Source organism: Sarcophilus harrisii, chromosome 2 (assembly GCF_902635505.1).
Source record: "Sarcophilus harrisii chromosome 2, mSarHar1.11, whole genome shotgun sequence".
NCBI lineage: Eukaryota > Metazoa > Chordata > Mammalia > Dasyuromorphia > Dasyuridae > Sarcophilus > Sarcophilus harrisii.
In genome coordinates, this window is record NC_045427.1 from 455895754 (window position 1) to 455918527 (window position 22774).

Below are 22774 nucleotides of genomic sequence, written 5' to 3' on the forward strand. Positions count from 1 at the left end.
CATATACCACAATTTATTCAGTCATTCTCCAATTGATGGGCATCCATTCTGTTTCCAGTTTCTGGCCACTACAAAGAGGGCTGCCACAAACATTCTTGCACATTATATGACTTGTTCTTGATAAATGTAGCTCTATATGATCACAGTTTTACTTTCTACATGCTTACAATCAATCCTTTTAGCAATATGTTTTAGAATTTTCCTATGAATCAAAGTCAAAAGCAGTTCTGTATGTAGAGATATTACTTTAATACCCTATAATTTCTTAAGCTACTGTTACTCCCTTTTTATAAACTTTAATGGTATTTGTTTATTCTTTATGCACCACTTATTTTGGAGTTGCCCCAATTCTCAAGTTGGGTCCATATAGGGGAGCTCCTTCTATACTCAAGTTTCTAGGGATGCCTGTGGATGTCTTCCAATTGTACCCTACTACATTCCCATCTTGCCTACTTCTACCGTTATCACTTAACCCATTAAGATCTCCCTAATATTAACTAACCAATAGCCATTAATTAGTATTTATAAAAGGTTATTTACTGAGAAGGGACAGGAAAGCATAATGACACTCCATCTTACCCTACCCCCAAAATAAGAGGCATATTTTCTATGCACACTCACTTAGTCTTTAGGAAGAGTTCATCAAAATTAAAAGTGGTCAGTATAAAATATCTCCCTTTGTTCTCTAAAAGCAGGCCCATGGAGCAGTAGGGATTCAGACAATAGTGTAAGAAAATAAAAAGATTCTAGCTTTTATGCCCCTAATATCTGTGAAAAGCTTAGCTAGCTCTGGAGACCACTAATAAGGCAGAGGCAGGAGAGTACTGTGAACTGTGTCCAGAGGAAATTCTTGACTTGTATTTTAAAGAATGGTGACCCATAGAGTATCTAGGAACTTGTAGTAGTAGCCACCCCTGAGGGATCAGCCTGCAAATACAAATGAGGGATATCCCATAGAGGGATGCCACAATGTGAAAAACAAAAGGAGAAAAAAGGGAGATAGCTTAATTATGAAATATGGGGAAATGTTTGGGACATATTCTAAGAAATTAGGGTACATTTCAAATTGTAAATTGGAATTTGTAAAAGATAGATGTTTTTAAATCATATTACTCCAGCAAGTTCTTTTTTTTTTTTTTTTTTAACATGATATAAGGTATTTGCATTGATAATTGAATCTTGATGGTAGAGTGCCCTGACTACACATATTCATGTGGCTTTGCTGTGTTTTCTTACAGGGAGACTTTTACAATTCCACTGATTCCTCTTGGCCTAAAGGAAACCAAAGAAGTAGACTTGTCAGTCCTTCTTAAGGTAAATCTCCAAAGTTGAAAGATGTGAACAGAAATGAGAATCATTAGAAGTATGAATAAAAGTCTAAACGTACATACCTTTGCTATAACTGATTGAAAAATTATTTCATTTCACTTTTTAAAAATCCCAGTCTCACCTCTTTTGCCATGTAAGCTTAGCTGAGAATTTTACATGTTATTATCACATTTCTCATTTAATCATATTCTTACTTTAGAACAGTTTATAGAAGTTGAGGTGGTAATACCCAAGTTATCATCCTCCATATTCATAAGCTTTTGGGTTAAAAAGAGGGTGTAGTTTTAATTATTTTACAGTTGTAGAGAGTAAGAAAAATACACTCTAGTATCTGATTTGCAACTTCCATAACTGAAAATTTGTTTGGTTTTAAAGAGTCTCTTTGACCAAAGAGTAAACTTGGGATGCTTTGAAAAGAAATGTTTCCTGTTGATTAATGCCAAGAAACTAAGGGTGCCCTATTTATTTATTTTTATTTTGTTAGATTTTTATGTTCTTGCTTTTTTATTTCTTCTGTTTTTTGGAGGGGTTGTCTAGACAGGATGAGATGAAGTTTAATTTATAATTTTATTGGTGTGTGAGAATTCCCAAATGTGGAAAGCATCTCTACACCAAGCAGATTGAGAACTCATCTGCTACTTATTGTCTTAGTGAGTTTTTCTGGGGCATTGAAATGAGATATTAAGGGACTTACCCATGATCTACATCTACAATATCAAACAGAATTTAAACCTAGGTCTTCCTGACTCTAAATCTTATCAATTTATCTAGTATTTAGTCTCATGAGAATTTGAAGTAAAATATCAGAGCTTGAAAAATTTGGAACAAATAGGATCTCATTAAAATAGGAAACATGCTTTAGAAAAAATTGAAGTTTTTTTTTTCCTTCTGAAAGATTTTGAAACTAATTGTAATTCAAAAATAAAATTAGAGTTACAGCATTTTAGTACTTACATATTTGAGCCCATTTTAACTTTGGAAGGCACTTAATTTCTTAAATTTATTCTTTTTAAAGTTCTAACATTTAAAATTTTATTGTTGTATTTCATTTGGGCTAAGTAGACACTTCCTAGGGGCAGCTAAATGGCACAGTGGGCCTGGAATCAGTAAGACTCATCTTGTTGAATTCAAATATGGCTTCAAACAATAAGTGTGTGACCATGGGCAAGTCACTTAATCCTGTTTGTCTCAATTTCCTTATTTATAAAATCGACTAGAAAAGGGAAATGACAAATCACTTCAGTATCTTTGCTGAAAAAAATCCCAAATGAAGTCATAAAGAACTGGAAACATCTGAAAACAACTGAACAACAGACTTCCTAACAAATCGTCCTCAAAAAGAAATTTAACCCCAAAATTTTAAATAAAACTGTCCAATAATGATTGCATTTAAAATATTACACAATACTTTTCAATTTTAATATGTATTTTGTTAAATAAAAACTTTTTGGTTCTCTGGATTTCATAAGTGACTTAGATGGCAAAATTGCATTCCACTTATTAAAAAGAGAACTTCCCTAGATGAGAACATGAAGTACTTTGTCTAAGTTTTCTTATGTTGCAATCTTTTTGGAAATTTCTTCTCAGCTCTATAAACTATAGGTTTGTTTTGGAATTCATTTGTGGAAGTTGATAATATTGCATGACCTAGGATTATAATACTGTTGGACTTAAGGGTAGGAGCAAGTTAACAATAGCAGCTTTATATCAGCATTTTCAAAGGCTCTATGAGGCTTTATATATATACTTCCTGTTAAAAGTCAATGGGATTGGTGAATAAAATACAGGTCAACTTTGTAAAACATGAGGTATTGCAATAATTGTATGTGCAGTTGTTCTTCTTACATTGGTCCTTGACAAAACTGTCCTAAGATTAGCATGTTCAAGGGTCATTATACCAAAGAGTACATGTAAACTTTATGGGTAACCTTGTAAAACAAGATGTAATACATAGGAATTTACAAATTAAAAGCAAGTTTGAAAAAACAGTTATACTTTGTCCTTGCTATTTTAACCAAAATATTTTAGAATGTAGAAACAATGAATATCATTCACACAGAAATCAGAAAATGTGAAAAAGGTTTTAATTTTTTTCTTTATTTTTATTTGAGAATATATATGTCAAAAAAAAAAAAAAAAAAAAGAACCATGGATTATCTGTCTAAATCAGGTCATTTGTTGAGACTCAAGAGTTAGCAAAGCTACAGACACTTTTATTTTACTATTTATGCAGACAAAATTCACTCAGTAAGTAACAGGTATTAGATAGGTTGTAGTTAACATTATTGGAAGCATCATACTGACCAATCTACTAGAGCAATCAAAGAGGTTGTGTGATATAGTGGATAGAATGCTAAATTTGAAATCAAGAAGATTGGGGTTTCCGTCCATCTTCTTAGACTAATTAACTGTAAAATCATTCAACCTTATTGTGACAAAGAATTGTCAGTTCTCAGAGGCCATGCCTGGGGAGAATAAATCTGGCAGGTTTTTTCATGAATAAAAGATCTTAAGTTTGGAAACACATTGCTTTCTAAGCACCATTTTAAGAGAAGACACTAATCAATAATAATTGAGAATATGGTAATGAATTTTTTGTTCATGGAAATCCATAAAACCAAGAAAATTACAAAACAGCTATTCTCTGTAGTCATCTTGGTATTTCTACAGTCACAATTGCAAGATAGTACAAAGAAGGACATTCTTATTAAGTTCAGGTTTGGTCGAGACAAAATCCTGAAAATCTGCAAGTTTCTTGAATGTCCATTTGTTTTTTGATTCAATATTATTAGTTTTGCTGAATATATTTTTGGCTGCAGACCCTAGTTCTTTTGATTGTCAATATATATTATTCTAGGACCTGTGTGGTCTTTTATTGTGGCTGCTAATAAATCTTGTACAGTTCTTATTGTAGCTCCAGCGTATTTGAATTCTTTGGTTCTTAGAAAAATTTCTCTTTGATCTGGAAGTTTCAAAATTTAGATATAATATTTCTGTATGTTTTCCATGCAGGATATTTTTGTGGTAATGATTGGTGGGTTTTTTCTATTTCTACTTTCCCCTCATACTCCTCACTCCAGGACAATTTTCTTTATTTGTTACAGTGTCAAGGTTCTTTTTTTTCTTTTTTTGGTTACAGCTTTCAGGTAATCCAATCATTCTTATATTTTATCAAGATCTTTCTTTTTTTTTTTTTTTTTTTTTTTAATTTAATAGCCTTTTATTTACAGGATATATACATGGGTAACTTTACAGCATTAACAATTGCCAAACCTCTTGTTCCAATTTTTCACCTCTTACCCCCCCCACTCCCTCCCCTAGATGGCAGGACGACCAGTAGATGTTAAATATATTAAAATATAAATTAGGCACACAATAAGTATACCTGACCAAAACGTTATTTTGCTGTAGAAAAAGAATCAGACTCTGAAATATTGTACAATTAGCTTGTGAAGGAAATCAAAAATGCAGGTGTGCATAAATATAGGGGATTGGGAATTCAATGTAATGGTTTTTAGTCATCTCCCAGAGTTCTTTTTCTGGGCATAGCTATTTCAGTTCATTACTGCTCCATTAGAAATGATTTGGTTGATCTCGTTGCTGAGGATGGCCTGATCCATCAGAACTGGTCATCATATAGTATTGTTGTTGAAGTATATAATGATCTCCTGGTCCTGCTCATTTCACTCAGCATCAGTTTGTGTAAGTCTCTCCAGGCCTTTCTGAAATCATCCTGTTGGTCATTTCTTACAGAACAGTAATATTCCATAATATTCATATACCACAATTTATTCAGCCATTCTCCAACTGATGGACATCCATTCAGTTTCCAGTTTTTAGCCACTACAAAAAGGGCTGCCACAAACATTCGTGCACATACAGGTCCCTTTCCCTTCTTTATAATCTCTTTGGGATATAATCCCAGTAGTAACACTGCTGGATCAAAGGGTATGCACAGTTTATCAAGATCTTTCTTATAACCTATTTCATATTGTTCTACTTTTTCATTTTTTACATTTTGTTTTATTATTTCTTGATCTCTTATAGCTTCACTGCCTTCCCTTTGCCCCATCCTAATTTTGAAACAATTTTCTTCTTTTTTGAGACTATCTCCCTTTGAGTTGACTTTTTTTTCATAATCTTTTTCTTGGATGGCCTTATAAAAAGTTTTTCCTCAATATCTTCAATTTTTAAAAGTCTTTTTTGAATTCTACAAATTCTTTCCAGACAGGTAGCCATTTAGCCTTAGTCTCTGGGGCAGGAGCAGCTTTTTTTACTTCAGTATCCTCCTCTGAAGATGAACCCTCATCTTCCCTATTCCCATAGTAAGTTTCTAGGGTTGAGTTCTTATTTTCTTTTGCCTTTTTGTTGTTGTGGGTTTTTTTTTTTTTTTTTTTTTTGTGAACCATTAACGTAAATACCTCTAATCCTGAGGTGAGGGGGATGGTCCTTTAGCTTCACCTCAGCTTTTCCCTTTGACCCAGAGCCCCAAACCAAAAACTCCCCCTCCTGCCAGTGCCTGCATCCAGCAGCATCCTTGCCTCACCGTTTCTGGACTGAGCCAGTGTGCTGGTTCCTTCTTGCTTAAAAGTATCTGGGTTTTGTGTTCCTAATCAACAGAGATTCCCTCAGTCTTTCTGGACTCCATCTTGGGACTCCCCAGGCTTTGTAAGAGGTGAAAATTCCTGTTGTAGAGGTTGAGGACTATCTCTGAACCCAGCCATGCATATGGCTCCCCTTTTGGTGTTTCTACAGACCTAGCCGGGAAGTGTTTACGCTTTACATATGTTAAACCTTGTCTTGGGGTCTTTCTTCGGATATTCTCAAGTTGTCCCAGGAAGACGCTTGTTCTGTCCCAAGTCTTATTTTTCATCAGTCTTTGTTTGCACTGAGGTCCAGTTTTGTTTGTGGGGGAAATCTGGAGAGCTTGGAATTTTCTTCTGTGTTCTACTATCATCAGTTGTTTTAAGGTGTAGGTAGGACTTACATTCTTCTATTGAGTAAACTCCTGTGGTTCCCTACTGCTTTTAGGATTAAATAAAAATTACTCATTATTATGCTTGAATTTACTACTTCTGTTTTGAGAAATGGATATTTTGATTATATACAAAATCTTATTCTGGAAAGATACCACTCACATAACTCACCTTTCCTTGTCATACAAATATATATGTTAAATTTTGGTTTGTGATGTTATTTGGTTCTTGCCAGGTCTAATAGCTATTAATTATCAAAGAAACTTTATTTTGTGTGGTCTACAAGTTTTTGAGCTTGTCTTTCTTCTTCCTGACCTATGCTTGCAAATATATTTTCACCATTCTCACTTTTTTCCACCTTTGTATCGAAGTAACAAAATATCAAGATATGTGTTAATATAATTTGGAGAATATTGAGCTTTTCATAGTTTGTCTATATCTTCAACTTCTGTAACAGCTGGTGTTGAACATAAGTTGCCATTATTTTCGCAGTGATCTTTTTACAAATATTTCTCATAAATATTGCAATATAAGGAATAGTATCCCATAAAATATTGTTGGGTTTATTTATTTATTTTGCTTTTGGGACATGTGATAAAATCAGTTTCATCAACTGCTTCTCCAAGAAACATCCTTTAGATATTCATATGAAGAAAAATCTCTTGCATCTTATGCTGCACTCCTAAAAAGCATACCAAGTAACAGATGTACAAAATATTAGTGGATTTGATTACTTATGTTTATTTTTTAACACAGATAACAGAACTGATTTTCTTTTTATAATGGTTTTTTATTTTTTAAAATACATGCAAAATCTTGTGTTCCATATTTTTCTCCTCTCTTCCCCAGTCTCCTCTCCTAGACATCAAATAATACAATATAGGTTAAACATGTGCAGTTCTTCTAAACATTTCCACATTTATCATGCTGCACAAGAAAAATCAGATAAAAAGAGAAAATGAGAGGGGGGAAAAAAGCAAACAACAACAAAAAAAGGTGAAAATACTATGCTGTGATAGACATTCAATCTCCACCTTCCTCTCTCTGGATGTGGATGACTCTCTCCATCACAAATCTATTGGAATTGGCCTGAATCACCTCATTGTTTAAAAGAGTCAAGTGCATCACAGTTGACCATCATATAATTTTGTTGCTGTGTACAATGTTCTTTAGTTTCTACTCAGTTCATTTAACATCCGTTCATATAGGTCTCTCCAGGGCTTTCTGAAATCATTTTGCTAATCATTTCTTATATAACAATATTCCATAACATTCATATACCATGACTTATTCATATATCCCCAACTGATAGGCATCCACTCAGTTTCCAGTTTCTTGTCACTACAAAAAGGGCTGCCACAAACATTTTTGCACATGTGGGTCCCTTTCCTTCCTTTAAGATCTCTTTGGGATTCAGGCCCAGTAGAGACACTGCCTTATCAAAAGGTATGCAGAGTTTGAAAGCCCTTTGGACATAGTTCCAAATTGTTCTCCAGAATAGTGGGATCATAGAACCAATTTTCAAATCACATTTTGAAGTTTTCTATTTGTCATTTTCTTTTTTTTTTTTTTTTTTCTTCATTAAAGCTTTTTATTTACAAAGCATATGCATGGGTAATTTTTCCAACACTGACCCTTGCAAAACCTTTTGTTCCAAATTCCCCCCACCCCCCAAGCAGGTAGTCCAATACATGTTAAATCTTATTTGTCATTTTCTTTAAAGGATTTTATCTTGGAACATTATAGTGAAGATAGCTCTTTATATGAAGATGAAATTGCAGATCTTATGGATCTAAGACAAGTAAGTTCCCATATGGGATTCAATGCAGTCACTATAGTATGTTTTAATATTTCCTCTGAGAGATACCATGGCATAGTGGATAGAGTAATAATAACTATCATAATAAGTAGCATTAATATAGTGCTTTCATTATTTGCAAAGCACTGCACATATATTTATTAGAGAATGAAAGTGTTAGATTCCTTTCTGAAATAATACTGATTTGATGAAGTTAAGCATGTCACTTAGTTGCAGAGAAGGTGCCTATCTGCATTTGAACTTTGCTTACCAAAGAATTCACTGGAGCAAAGATATCACAGGCATAGCTGATATCTCTGTTTACCTGTGTGTTATTTTCACCCCACAATGCCATGGTGAAAAACAAATTATAGAAACCATCAACTTTTGTTAAGGTAAATATCTCAGTAATAATTATGAAAGGCAGACATACTTAGGGTGGATGTTGGGAAGTTATAGGAACCATGTTCTTTGAATTGATTTTATATGCATTAGATCAGTTAGCTGATGCTAGTAGTAGGTCGTTTACCTTTATTAAATATTTCTTTTATATCTTTAGGCTTGCCGAACACCTAGCCGAGATGAAGCTGGTATTGAACTGTTAATGACATATTTCATTCAGCTTGGCTTTGTTGAAAGTAGGTTCTTTCCACCCACTAGGCACATGGGAATTTTATTTACATGGTAAGTTGTTTTTTTCCTACTTAAATGAATATTTTATTTCTCTAATTTTTTCTAAATTTTGAGCTTATGTAAAATAGCTAAAGAGATAAAGACTCTTGAATGTTTATGTCACAGGTCCCAAAGAACTTGGGATATTTCACAATCATTGCTTATTTGCACACCATAAACTATTTGTAACATAGAATTGATAGTCTTTTTTTTTTTTAAATGTAAAATCTTTTTTTTTTTTATTTAATAGCCTTTTATTTACAGGATATATGCATGGGTAACTTTACAGCATTAACAATTGCCAAACCTCTTGTTCCAATTTTTTACCTCTTACCCCCCACCCCCTCCCCCAGATGACAGGATGACCAGTAGATGTTAAATATATTAAAATATAAATTAGATACACAATAAGTATACATGACCAAAACGTTATTTTGCTGTACAAAAAGAATCAGACTCTGAAATATTGTACAATTAGCTTGTGAAGGAAATCAAAAATGCATGTGTGCATAAATATAGGGATTGGGAATTCAATGTAATGGTTTTTAGTCAGAATTGATATAGTCTTAATCTTTCTACTATAATTGGGAAAATTGTTGTCATTGGAAATAAAGATTCTTATGATAGGCTTGACAGGTGGTTTTAATGAACAGGTTTTTTCCCCCCATTCCTAAGACATTAGGTGCTGATGAATAACAAACATTGTGACCAGACAGTGAATTTGGATAGCCAATTTTTTTTTATTACAAGTATTAACATACATTCTTTTAAAAAATGTTTTTATTCACATCTTTTATTTTTTGGTTACCTTTAAAATTTTTAAAAACATCCCTTAGGAGCTATCCTTTGTGACAAAATTTTTAAATGAAACATGAAAAAAGCCGTTCAGCAGAAACAACTAATATATCACTTGTTTTTCATAATATTTTTGGATTCTATACTCATACTTTTTTATCTTTGCAATGAAGTGCAAAAAGATGCATTTTCTCAACTCTTATCTAAGACCAAGATTTTTCATTGTAATTATAAAACATTCAGTGTTCTTTTAAAAATTCTTTCCATTTCCATTTTTGTAATTATGTATGCTGTGTTTCTGGTTCAGCTTCCTTCACTCTTTATCATTTTATATGTTTTCCATGCTTCTTTGACTTGTTAGAGGTCAGTAAAATTTTGCAATATTTTACATCAGTTTGTTTAGCTAAGCCCCAACTAATGGATATCTTTGTTTCTCTTTATTTTGTTACTACAAAAAATATTGTTTGTAAAAATTCTAGTGACTATATACTTAGGTATGGGTTCTCTAGGCATGGGAATTTTAGTCTTTTTTTTAGTATATTTTCAAATAATTTTCTGGATGTTTGGATTTTTTTATAGTTCCATCCACAGTGTATTAGTGTATCTGTCATTTTCTCAGCCCCTTCCATGATTTATATTCCCGTTTTCTCATCTTTGACTATTTAGCATATATTCTTAACGAGCACGATTGCTTTAAGAATTTCACTTTAATGTCTCAGGACCTATAGTAATCCAAACATTAGGGCTGTTGATTCCAGATTTCCTTTTGGGAAGGGAGATGAGTTTTTATAATATATCTCTTAAGAAAAATCTTAACTCTTTTATCATATACTGAAGAAGTTAGCGATATTGTTTAGTCTGATACGAGATGCTCCTTTTTTTTTTTTTTTTTTTTTTTTTTTTTTTTTTTTTTTTTTTTTTTTTTTTGCTGACGCAATTGGACTTGCTCAGTGTCACATAGCCAAGAAGCCTTAAGTGTCTGAGATCAGATTTAAACTCAGGTCCTCCTGACTTCAGAGCTGGTGCTCTATCCACTGCACCACCTAGCTGCCCTACCCGATTCTTTTTTCATTCAAAAGAGAAATCTAATTGAAAGAAAAAGTATAAATTTCATAATTATATTTCAGTTAAGAGAATCATTATTTTTTAAACCAAGAATAATTTTGGACAGGATCTTCATTAAATAAGAACAAGTTTGTTATCCTTCTTTGTAAACTACTTATGGGATGTATTTTAGAGTTTTAAGTAAAAGATTATAATATAAGCAAAAATGAAGTTTTCTTTACCCTTAAAAATTTTCTTAAATAGGTATGATTCATTAACTGGTGTTCCAGTCAGCCAGCAGAATTTATTGTTGGAAAAAGCCAGTATCCTATTTAATATTGGTGCTGTCTATACACAAATTGGAACCCGAAGTAACCGGCAGACACAATCAGGGCTTGAACATGCTGTGGATGCCTTTCAGAGAGCTGCAGGTAAGGGAACATTGCTTCCTTGTTAGGATGCTGGTGTGTGTGTGCACACATTTCAGTAAGAGAATTATATTTCATTACCCTTGATTCATCATGTTCTCTTTGTTCTTCAGAAAGAATTGCTATTAATTTGTTTTTAACACTATTTTTAACCTCAGTTTTGCCATCTTAGCTTGGCTTTCTAGTCTCTGGAGTTAGTAGATAGCTTTCATACCTGAAAGGGTTCTATAGGTTCATTGCCAACTTTCTGTGAATGTACAGAAAAGAGAATTGTTTTTAAAAACCTGTTGTCATCATCTGATTTTGTGCATAGGTTTCTGGAATTTAATTTTTCCCAAATGTTAAGAGCTTGGATAGGTATACTGCACATTAATTGTTCCTTTGTAGAAAGAACACTTATGTACTTAGGTAATTATGTAACATTACTTATGTAATGTTTCTTTTATTCTGAACTTGATAAATCATAAATATTAATATTTCCTAATACCAAGATCATAAAGAAGAATGCACATGAAGCACATTAATCTCTACTTACTTTTTCTTTTCTTTTTTTTTTTTTTTTTTTTGGTGGTTATTTAAAATATGATAGTTCCAACACTGATCTGCTTATTTGTGTCTTATGAACTTCTTTGGCTCTCCTATTTTTTTTTTTCAATAATACATTGATCCTCTTTATTTTTTTTTAGCATCACTATTTCTATCTTCCTTTCCCTCTAACAAATAAACAATCTGGTGAAATGTACAAACAAATACATGCTTTTGCTATATCTGAATCTTCTAGTCTATAACATCTGTGAAGATCACGTATTTTAAAATCAACAGGAGTCCAGAGTTCAGGTTAGGGGAAAATCATCAGTCTTTATTCTCAGTGAAGAAGGATCAGAGGTGGAAGAGAATTGGCGATAGCAATGTGTGCAGCTGAGTCAAGAAGCTAGCTAGATCACCAGCCACACGACCAGCAGCCAGGAGAATCGAACCCAGGCCCAATTTCTCCCAGCTTCTCTTCCTGTTCCTCTCTCTGCCTCCACCTACCAAAATCGTCATTTCCTGTACAACACATCAGGACTTGCACAGAGAGTGGGCAGGGACCATTCTTTATCCAATCATGTATATCAGTAGAGTATAGTCCAATTACTATTTAGCCTTATGTACTTGGGACCTCAGTGCATCAACTCAAACTTCAGCCCATTACAAACATCTATCAAAGAATTGAGAAAGTATGACTCCTCATCAGTCTTCTGGAGTTGTGATTGACCATTAAATTAGTCATGCTCCTTAATTCATTCACAGTTATGTTATTTTACAAAGTTGTTTTCATTATATAAATTGTTCTTGTTCTTCTCACTTTGCAGTATTTCAAACTAGTCCTCCCAGATTTCTCTTAATGTCTCTTTTGTCATTTCATATAGCATAATAATATCCTATAATGTTCATTTGTCATGATTATACACCTGTTTTCCAGTTTGTGGGGAATTTACCTATTTTATTTCTAGTTTTTTACTACAACAAAAAATGATGCTACAAATATTTTTGTATGCATGAATCAAGGAATGCTATTTTGAAAGATAGAATAATAAAGAGCCATAAGTTCTCTAGTCATAGAAACCAAAATATAAAGGATTTGTATTTGTAATTTTGAAAGGTGTGAATAAATTATTGTCATTACAATAATTGTAATTATCATTATATCAATTCAATGTACTCAAGCATAGTAGCATTATGGATTAAGATGTAGAATTAATTCTTTGTACACAAAGAATTTGAAGGGACTTCACATAGCTGGAAGTTCGGGCCCTCTTCTTAGGGATGGAGATACTGAAAGATTGAAGAGTTAATGACATAGCATCTGACAGTGCTAGACCTAGAATTGGGCTTCTTGATTCTTATGACAGTCTTTATTCACTTGTATTTCTACTTTTATTTTTCTATTTCCTGTGGCACTAACTAATGGCTACATTGAATAATCAATCTCTGCAGCCTGTTTCAGTGAGAATTGAGCCTGTAGAAGTAGATTCTGGACTTGCGTCGAACAATATAGAGTTCTGTAGATTAATATTATTGGCAGCTGTTTGGTGAAATGGCTGGTTAAACTCCAAAGACAAGATTTTTCCACTGGAAATCAAGGCAAATCTATTTATTCCAGCCATCTGGAAATGTTGGGGCTAGTCCCAGAGCCGTCATTAACTTATGTGACCTTGAGCAAAGTAATTTCCTCTCCATGAGCTGCAGGTTTCTTAACTATAGAATGAAAGGATTAGATTAGAAGAAACTTTGATGGTCCTTTTAGATCTAAAAGTCTCTGATGAATTATAAAGGAGGGGATTTTTAGTAAAAATTATATGAAATCATTGCATTGATTAGAGTTCTTAAGTCTTTTGAAATTGATCATATTTACAATATTGTTATTGTATTGTATCAGTTCTATTCATACAAGCATGTTTCTCTGTTTTCTCAGTTTCTCTGAAAATAACCCTTCATTATATCTTAAGAGCATTATAGTGTTTCATGGTACAATGAATCAAGCACTGAGCCTGCAGACAGGAAGATCCGAGTTCAAATCCAGCCTTGAGACAATTTACCTGGCTGTATGACCTTGAGCATTTTACTTAAGCTTGTTTGCTTCAATTTTGCTAATTAAAAATTTTTTTAAATTAAAATTTAACAATATACTTTTTAGAAAGTTAGAGAAAATGTCAAACCACTCCAGTATTTTTACTAAGAAACCCCACAACAACTCATATATATGCCAGAATTTGTTCAGCCTTCACCCAGTTGATGGGCATCTTCTCAATTTCCAATTCTTTGCTACATGAAAAAGAACTACTACAGATATTTTTGTACACATGGATTCTTTTCTTTTTAAGATCTCTTTGATATAGATAAAATAGTGTTATTGCTAAGTCAAAGCATAAAAAGCATTTACTAAGTTTTTATATCAAATGTTCCTAAACCTTTTTGCTTCATAGATCACCTTCATTTTGGGCAGTCTGGTGAAACCTAGGGACTCTTTCTCAGAATAATGTTTTTAAATGCATCCGTTATTAAAAAGTGAATCAAATATACTAAAATACAGAAATTGATTAAATAAAAAAAAGGTCACAGAGCCCATGTTAAGAACCTCTGCCCTCTGCTCTATATAATGCCAAATTTCATACAAATAGAAAATGCATGTGGTCTCTCCTAATCAGTTTCTGTAACATTCCCAGAGAAAATGGTACAGTTTATATACTGGTGAAACTAGATAAATCAGTTGGATGAGAATAATATTAGAGGTTATATTTCAGCTTCTGATTTGTCAGTTTTATTTTTTTCAAAAGGAAAATATTTGGCAGCTAACATATACATTGTATTTTTTTATATAATAAATGAACCTGGAAAAGCTCCTTATTCTGTTCTTTAATTACCACATCTTCCAAGGTCAGTTTGTAAGATTGCCAAATAATCATGTGACTCTCCAAATCTGATTATTATTCTTTTTTTCTTTATTCTTTAAAAAGCTAAGTGTTGCTAGATTGAATAACATTTACGTTATTCACAGAACATTACATTAATTTAATGAGCATCAAATGTCTGCTGTTTGGAAAGCATAGTATTAGATGCTGGGGATGCAAAGTTAGATGTATCACAAACCTTGCTACCCCAAACAGTCATTATGAACCTACTAATAATGAAACTGAGCATAGATCTCTTGTCAGGAGAATGATTGATTTATAGCGATGAGTACAGATATCACTCTATGGCTTTGTAAGCATTAAGTTTTTCATGAAACCAGTAAAGAGAAGTTTTATGCATGCAGATATGTGTATGTGTAGATGTTTAATGTAGCAAAGTAGAACCTATTTCTTCTTTCAAATGATGTAGTGCTTTTTGTTGTTGTTTGTTTTTACTTTAAAGGAGTTTTAAACTACCTAAAGGAAACATTTACTCATACACCAAGTTATGACATGAGCCCTGCCATGCTAAATGTTCTGGTCAAAATGATGCTAGCACAAGCTCAAGAGATTATCTTTGAGAAAATTAGCCTTCCTGGGATCCGAAATGAGTTCTTTACCTTAGTGAAGATGGCTCAAGAAGCTGCCAAGGTAAGTAGTGATGCTGTACTTTTAGAGCTGGCTTCATTTCTTAGTTTCCATGTTTTCTGGCAGATATAAACTCCAAGACCAACAATGCCCCAGAATTTGCTCAGAAGAGCATCATTTTTTATGGTATTCCTAGGCAAGGACCTCCACTTTACTCTCTGTGCAAATTTGTTATTGTCTGATATGGATCAGTAATACCAAACTGATCTTTTAACCCATGAACAAATTTATTATTACAATTGATTGTCTAATTATTTCAATTTTGAAATTAACAATAGGAAATAACCATGAAAATGTTTGTCTAATGCTAGGATGACCTGCCTGTATTCACAATTGCTTGTAAAAGGAAAAGCTTTTTGTCCTTAGCAGAAAAAACATGGAATGGTTCTGTGTCAGTGATTTCTCTTTCCTCTCTCTCGTTTTAGGTTGGGGAAGTTTACCATCAACTTCATTCAGCTATGAGTCAGGAGCCAGTTAAAGAGAACATCCCATATTCTTGGGCCACCTTGGTCAAAGTGAAATCTGACCATTATAGAGCTCTGGCTCACTATTTTGCTGCCACCATTCTGATTGATCATCAATGTAAGAGTTAGGAAAATAAAAACTTCCAATTTAAAAAAAATTTAATGCTTCTACCACATGACTTAGTGTGATCAATACTATTTCTTTTTGATAGATTATATCATGGGGATATAGGAAGTTAATGGAAATGTCAGCATTAGTTTCAAGAAGCACAGCATTTTGTTTCTTTTGCTTAGTCCATTGAAGTACCTGTGAAAATTTATAAACTATCTGACCATTTATCTACCTATATTTTACCACATTTTTATTTCTTATTAATGTCAAGTCAAGAAGCATTAATGCCTAAAGAAAGACAAAATTTATAACTCTTACTGCCACAGGAGTTAACCGTGTAATGGAGGAGTTCAGTCTATATTTAGAGAGGGGACTACTTGACTTTTGTCTTTTTAGCTCTAGTCCCTAGCATGGTGCCTTGCATATATATGCACTATCAAGCAAATGCTTGATAATGTTAAATTATCAAATACTGATTCTGTGCAAAGCACTGGGATAGGGTTTAGGACATAAAGGCAGTATAAATTAGTATTCTTGCCCCAAATAGATTTGTAATCTAATTGGGGAAACAATCTTTACACTTAAAATTTAAAGTAACTCTACAAGGTAATAAAAGATGAGAACCAGATACGAGGTATAAACAAACAAACAAACAAATACCTTAATGTTTCTTTAAATTTAAAGGGAGAGATTACTTTGTGTTGGAATAATCAGGGAAAGCTTCATAGAAGAAAGTGATCTGGGCCTTGAAGAATCAGTAAGATTTGAAGTCAGGAAATGAGGAGGAAAAGCTTACATAACTGCATAGAAGCCATCACCTGGTAACATCATATAGGGCCATTATTTAATACAATGTTATAAAACTAACACTCCATCATGACAAAGATAAAATTATATAATGCAGAATTTAAAAAGAGTAATATTCAAAGTTTCTATTCTGATTTGTTCAGTTTACAAATCTTACATACCCAAATCCATGTCATTGTAGTGAATCCTGGAGATGATGAAGATCAGCAGGAAAAATGCTTGTCTCAGCTGTATGATCACATGCCTGAAGGACTTACACCTTTGGCAACATTGAAGAACAAAAATGAACGGAAACAACTAGGTAAATTGTTTGTATGGGAAATAGGGAAAGTGTTCCTCCCAAAAAGCTCATTAAAAATTATTTCTCTAAGGTCTGGCATATCTATGTGCTTTCCCATGCTCCAGAATGTTCCTAAAGGATAATAGGTTGTAAATAATCATGATTATTCTGCTTTGTAGTAGTTACTCAAGTTTTAAAGTTGCATTTTCAAACATGTAATTTCACAAGTTATTCTTAAATTATCTAAGCTTATATTGGTTCATGTTTCGAAATTACCAAATACCTTTTCCTATATTCATAGTTCTCGTAGCTAGATTTGTTTTTTTTTTTTTTTAAATTTATTATTTTTTTTAATTTAATAGCCTTTTATTTACAGGATATATGCATGGGTAACTTTACAGCATTAACAATTGCCAAACCTCTTGTTCCAATTTTTTACCTCTTACCCCCCACCCCCTCCCCCAGATGACAGGATGACCAGTAGATGTTAAATACATTAAAATATAAATTAGATACACAATAAATATACATGACCAAAACGTTATTTTTGCTGTACAAAGAGAATCGGACTCTGAAGTATTGTACAATTAGCTTGTGAAGGAAATCAAAAATGCAGGTGGGCATAAATATAGGGATTGGGAATTCAATGTAATGGTTTTTAGTCATCTCCCAGAGTTCTCTGGGCGTTCGTAGCTAGATTTGTTTGACCATTTAGTTATCTTATAAGCAAGAGTTAAGGTTTTGCAGATGCATTTAATTGGTCTTCAAGCGGACCAGACTAGACAATAGCTCTTTTTTTCTGCTTCATGAATGAGAAACCATTGATCAGAAGGTCTGGGACTGACTTACTCAGTTTCGTCTTCTGTTAAGCAAAACAATTGAAATGGTCTTTGAAGCCCCTTCTAACTAGTTAAATAAAGCTGATCAGTTGAAACATTGAATGCTATTTAATGATACTATTGAATTTTAAGTTTAGGGGAAGATTACTATTTTCATAATGTTTTATGTTTTCAGGAAAATCCCATTTACGTAAGGCTATTGCTGATCATGAAGAATCTGTAAGGGCAGCTAACCTGTGCAAAAAGCTGAGGAACATTGAAATTCTTCAGGAAATCTTGTCTGTTGCTCACAAAAGGTCCCATCTTAAGTACTCTCAGTATGAACAAGATGATGATTTTTTGAATTTAATAGATGCTCCAGATATTATCTGTAAGTAACATGATGAAGATGTCCTATAGTATATCCTACATATATCAACATGGACAAAACCAGTCTGTATTCAGTTAACCAGTATCTATTGGGTACCTTCTCTGTGCAAAGTACTATGGGAATGTAAAAATGGGTAAGACATGGCCAAACTTCCAGTGTCAGGAGAGTTATCTTATGCAAATATATAGTGGGCTAAATGCTATTCTCAGTACTGTTAAGAAAGGTATTCACAAAGGACTATGGAAATTAAGAGGTGGAAAGAGGTGATTAGGGAAGGCTTTATAGTGCTAAGATTTGATTAGGCTTTCAAATATGGAAAGGATTGGGGAGGAAGGTATCCCAGGTAGAATGGACGAATAAAGGTTTCTTTGGAGAGTAGCAGAAATATTGCACTTTGCCTGAAAAAATGGGCATATAATTTTGGACCTGAAAAAGCTGATAGGTAATTTTATGATCATAGAATTAAGAACTGAAAGGGATCTTAGAGATATCCAAGTCCTTGAATACACATTGGTGTAACTAAACAGGGATTTGGATTCAGTCCTTACAATTCTAAATCTGACATTTCAGTAGACCACCAGAGGGCCTTGAAAAGTCAAGACTAAAAAATACATGTGCTTATGTTTTCTAATTTTTTTTAAGACAACATTAGGATTGATTTGTGATATGTATAGTAGAAGAATAACTTATGAATTTTTCTCTGAAAATTGAGAAAGATCTTTAAACACTGCTGCATAATCTATTGAAAAACCAAATTATTACTGGAGCAAATATTCTGGTGGTACATTAGGCAAATAATAGATTTGAATGTGTAAGTCTTTGGGTTCCCCTTTTTTACAATGCCATAGCCTAAAGGTGGGGAGCAAAGGGGAATCCAAATGTATAAATAGGGAAAAGTATAATTATTATGTAATTTCATTCATAATCTATGTAGATGCATTATTTAAAATTCTTAGAGTAGTTGGCAAACTCCCTTCTAACTATAGTATAAATTGGAGTACTTGAAATAAGAAGATTGTCTACTTATCTTGAATTAGATTTCTATTTATCCTTTAATAGCATTTGCCTTTTTCCAGAAGTGTTTTTCTTTTCATCCTGCTCAATGTTTTATTTCTTGCCTAGTGGTTTGCATCTTATTGAATTTTTGAAGCATTTTCAAAGACTTTTCAATTGGACACCAAAAGGAAGTACTTATTTAAAGGAATGAGTTAAATGCCCTTATACTTACTAGTGTGAGTCACAGATCACTTCTCTTAGAACGTAATTGAAATCAATCAGGCAGTCTTGTCAGTAAGCAGTTATGAGGCACCTGCTATGTGCTAGCTACTCTCTTAAACTAGAGATACAAATACAAAAAAGAGAAGTCTCTTCCTCAGAGTTTACATTCCAATAGGAAGAATCAAAGGAGTGGTGGTCAGAGAAGAGTGAAATTTCAGGTATGATGAGTGGACGTATAGGGCAATGGAATTATGCATCATTTTCAGAAACTGTTAGTATTAATTTGATTACTGTTTCCCTGAGCAAGGAGTAAATAGTAAATAGCTAGGTAGTTTAAGTAAATTCTTGTTGCTTAGCTGATCCCGGGGTGAAAGGTGACAGACAATCAGGGAGAGGCGGATGTGGCCTGGTAAGGTGACTATGGCAAAGCTGGAAAACTGGACAAATATCATTTATATTTTGAATTTTTTTTTTTTACAGCTAAAACAGAGCAGGAAGCTGAGATGATGGCCCCACAATTTTCCAAGGTAGCAGTGACAGACTTCTTCCAGAAACTGGTATGGCCTGCTGCAATGTTATAATAATCTCTCTGATAGACAACTTTTAATTTTGCTGAAGAATTGAAGAGGTGGAATGAGGATAATGGCTATAATTGCTCTAGATGTTCTTGAATTTTAGAACAGGTTCTTTGATTTGATCTAGGAGATGTAACATAAATTATGGTTGAGAAGAGTACCATCTTGAGCAGTTTGACCATTTGTATTCCTGCAGGCGATTCTTTCAATCTTTTTTTTTAAATCATAGGATACAAAAACATTAATTGGATCCCTAAAGATTCTTCCATGTAATCCTATACCTACTGCTTACCCTCAAGTATTATTTTTGAGATTAAACTCTTCCCCGTTTTGCTTTTAAAAGTCAATTTATCTGACTCCTGGAAAAACGATTGCTAAGATTATCTATTATAGCATCATAGATATATTGCTGACAAACTCACAAGTCTTCTGGTGCACCTCCTTATAAAATTTCAAGAACACGATTTTGGAGGTGGAGAGATGTCAGTGAGCATTTAGTGCAATTCAACATGAAAAATGCTCATTGAAGACTTTCAGTGAGAGAAAAACTACCTTTTAAACCAGCATATCCCACTCTTTGATGGTTCTAATCATTAGAAGTTTTTTTCAGTGTCAACTCTAAATTTATCTCTTTGCAACTTTTGGTCACTGCTCCTAATGCTGCTGCTCTCTGAAGAGCCAAGAATAAATTCAATCCACATATAACTCTTCAAATACTTGAAGATAGTTTAAGAATTACATTTATATTGAGTTCTGTTAGAATTCTTATTTGGTACAACATTTTAGCCTGTGAGGAATTTTAGAGTAGCAATTGCCATCTGATAATAATCTTTCCTACTTTATCTCATCTGCAAACTTGATGCACCATTCCGTCAGTACATATCAAACACAGATCCCTGGGACATACTGCTGGTAGCCTTGAAGTTGTTTAAAACATACCTTTGAGATATTTTATATGCAAATCAAATCATAAGTGTTTTTGTGTTCCATAGGGCCCTTTATCTGTATTTTCAGCAAGTAAGAGATGGACAGCTCCTCGAAATATTCATTTTACTATTGAAGATGATGATTTGGGGTTTACTCTGAGAGGAGGTTCCCCAGTACAAGTTCATTTTCTGGATCCCTACTGCTCTGCTGCAGTAAGTAATGAATTTTCGAGTGCAGATTTGAGGGCAGGGGGAAATACTAAAGTGATTATATATATATGTATAGGTATATGTGTATACACACACACACACACACACATGCATAAATATGCATATTCACATATACATACACACCTATTTAAAATCTAGGCACATTAATAAATGTGGAAGTTAAATATTTATCAGTTCTTAAGGACACACTTTTAAATAAAGTAAAAGTAAAGCAAATGTTGTGAATTTTTATATATGGATTTGGAAACTTTATGATTGACATTAATTTTAATTAAAAATTGACCTTTTCTATATTACTTTCTAGCTGGCAGGTGCTAAAGAAGGAGATTATATTGTTTCTATTCAAGATATAGATTGTAAGTGGCTGACAGTGAGTGAAGTTATACAAAAACTGAAAAGTTTAGGGAAAGAAGTTATTGAGATGAAGGTTATCAGTCTTTTGGATTCAACATCTTCTATGGTAAGAAAGACATTTAACTTCTTATTCTGATTCCTTTAATGAATTTATTAACCTCTGTTAAGCTAAGTAAATTGCAGGTATTTCACATAAAATCTACAAATCAATTTTCAGACTTTTTTCATTACTCTTATTCATTACTATTTTCATTACTTCTTAATAAGTTTATTTCAGTCAAGTATAAAGAGGTGAAAAAAATTTTATATTCTTCCAAAAGAGTTGATAACTAATTTTTTTATTTTTATCTTTTTCAAAACTTACTTAGTTCTCTTTAAAACAAGAGTTCTTAATCTAGGATCCATGAATTGTGTCTTTTGTAATTGTAAGTATTTTATGCACTTAAAAACAGAAAGTGTTCATAGATTCTACCAAATTGCCAAAGAGCTCATTGAGGACCCTCAAAAAATTAAGAATTGTTGTAAAAATTGTTCTATTTTGAACATATAATAACTTATCATGGATAACTTTTTTTCCTTTTCTCTTTTATGCAGCATAATAAATGTGCTACCTATTCTGTGGGAATGCAGAAAACATACTCCATGATCTGCTTAGCCATAGAAGATGATAAAATCGACAAAACCAAAAAAATTTCCAAAAAACTGTCTTTTTTGAGTTGGGGAACCAACAAAAACAGACAGAAGTCAGCTAGCACTCTCTGTCTCCCATCAGTTGGAGTGGTAAGACCCCAGATCAAGAAGAAACTTCCTTCTCCCTTTGGTCTTCTCAGTACAGAAAGTTCACTATATTAACATTTTAGCAAACAAAGCTATTTCTAAATTCTGAGTAACTCTCAATAATATGTGCCATAATGTGAAATTTATTAATATATTTAAAACCTATTTTCTTAGATTTTAAACTTGCATGTGGCATTTGTATCCTAAACAGAAGTGCCGAAACTGGATTTACAGAAGACATTTTGTCTTTTGTTTGAAGTTGTCAATGTATTGTTACAAGTTATTTATTGCATATAATACTGTATATAGAATAGTGTTTAAAAAAAAATGAAGGATATTCACAACTAATTCTTTTATTTGTATTGTTGATCTTTACTATGTAATAGATTGAGTTTGAAAAAAAAAACATCTTTAACTTTAATTCAAACAAATACTATATACAACATGGCAGCTAGTATCCAGCAGACTACAGTAGTGGATTTGTGTTACTGTTATCAAAATATTTCTGCATACTCAATGACAAGCTCTACTTTGATCACTGTACAAAATGAATGACAAATCTGCACACTTTTAGCATAGTTGCATATTCTGGATATAACCTAGTGCCAAATTTCATGATTAATACTTTACAACAAAGAACCAGCTTTGAAAAAATTGCTGAAAAAAATAATTTTCACATTGCTAACACAGTAGTGTTAGA

At 32.9% G+C, this 22774-nt stretch overlaps 1 protein-coding gene across 1 annotated transcript in view; it reads left to right on the top strand.

The window, feature by feature from the left end:
* RHPN2 (rhophilin Rho GTPase binding protein 2) overlaps window positions 1–22713 on the top strand; it is a 66416-nt gene extending 43703 nt beyond the window's left edge. Inside the window, exons 4-15 of the mRNA XM_012553766.3 lie at window positions 1239–1314; window positions 8029–8106; window positions 8663–8787; window positions 10879–11045; window positions 14937–15124; window positions 15547–15703; window positions 16686–16805; window positions 17799–17993; window positions 19692–19768; window positions 20779–20925; window positions 21248–21403; window positions 21892–22713. Of these exons, the coding sequence (XP_012409220.1) occupies window positions 1239–1314; window positions 8029–8106; window positions 8663–8787; window positions 10879–11045; window positions 14937–15124; window positions 15547–15703; window positions 16686–16805; window positions 17799–17993; window positions 19692–19768; window positions 20779–20925; window positions 21248–21403; window positions 21892–22149 (1744 nt within the window). The 3' untranslated portion in view covers window positions 22150–22713. The remainder of the gene's footprint in view (window positions 1–1238; window positions 1315–8028; window positions 8107–8662; window positions 8788–10878; window positions 11046–14936; window positions 15125–15546; window positions 15704–16685; window positions 16806–17798; window positions 17994–19691; window positions 19769–20778; window positions 20926–21247; window positions 21404–21891) is intronic.
* The last annotated feature ends 61 nt before the right edge of the window (window positions 22714–22774 follow it).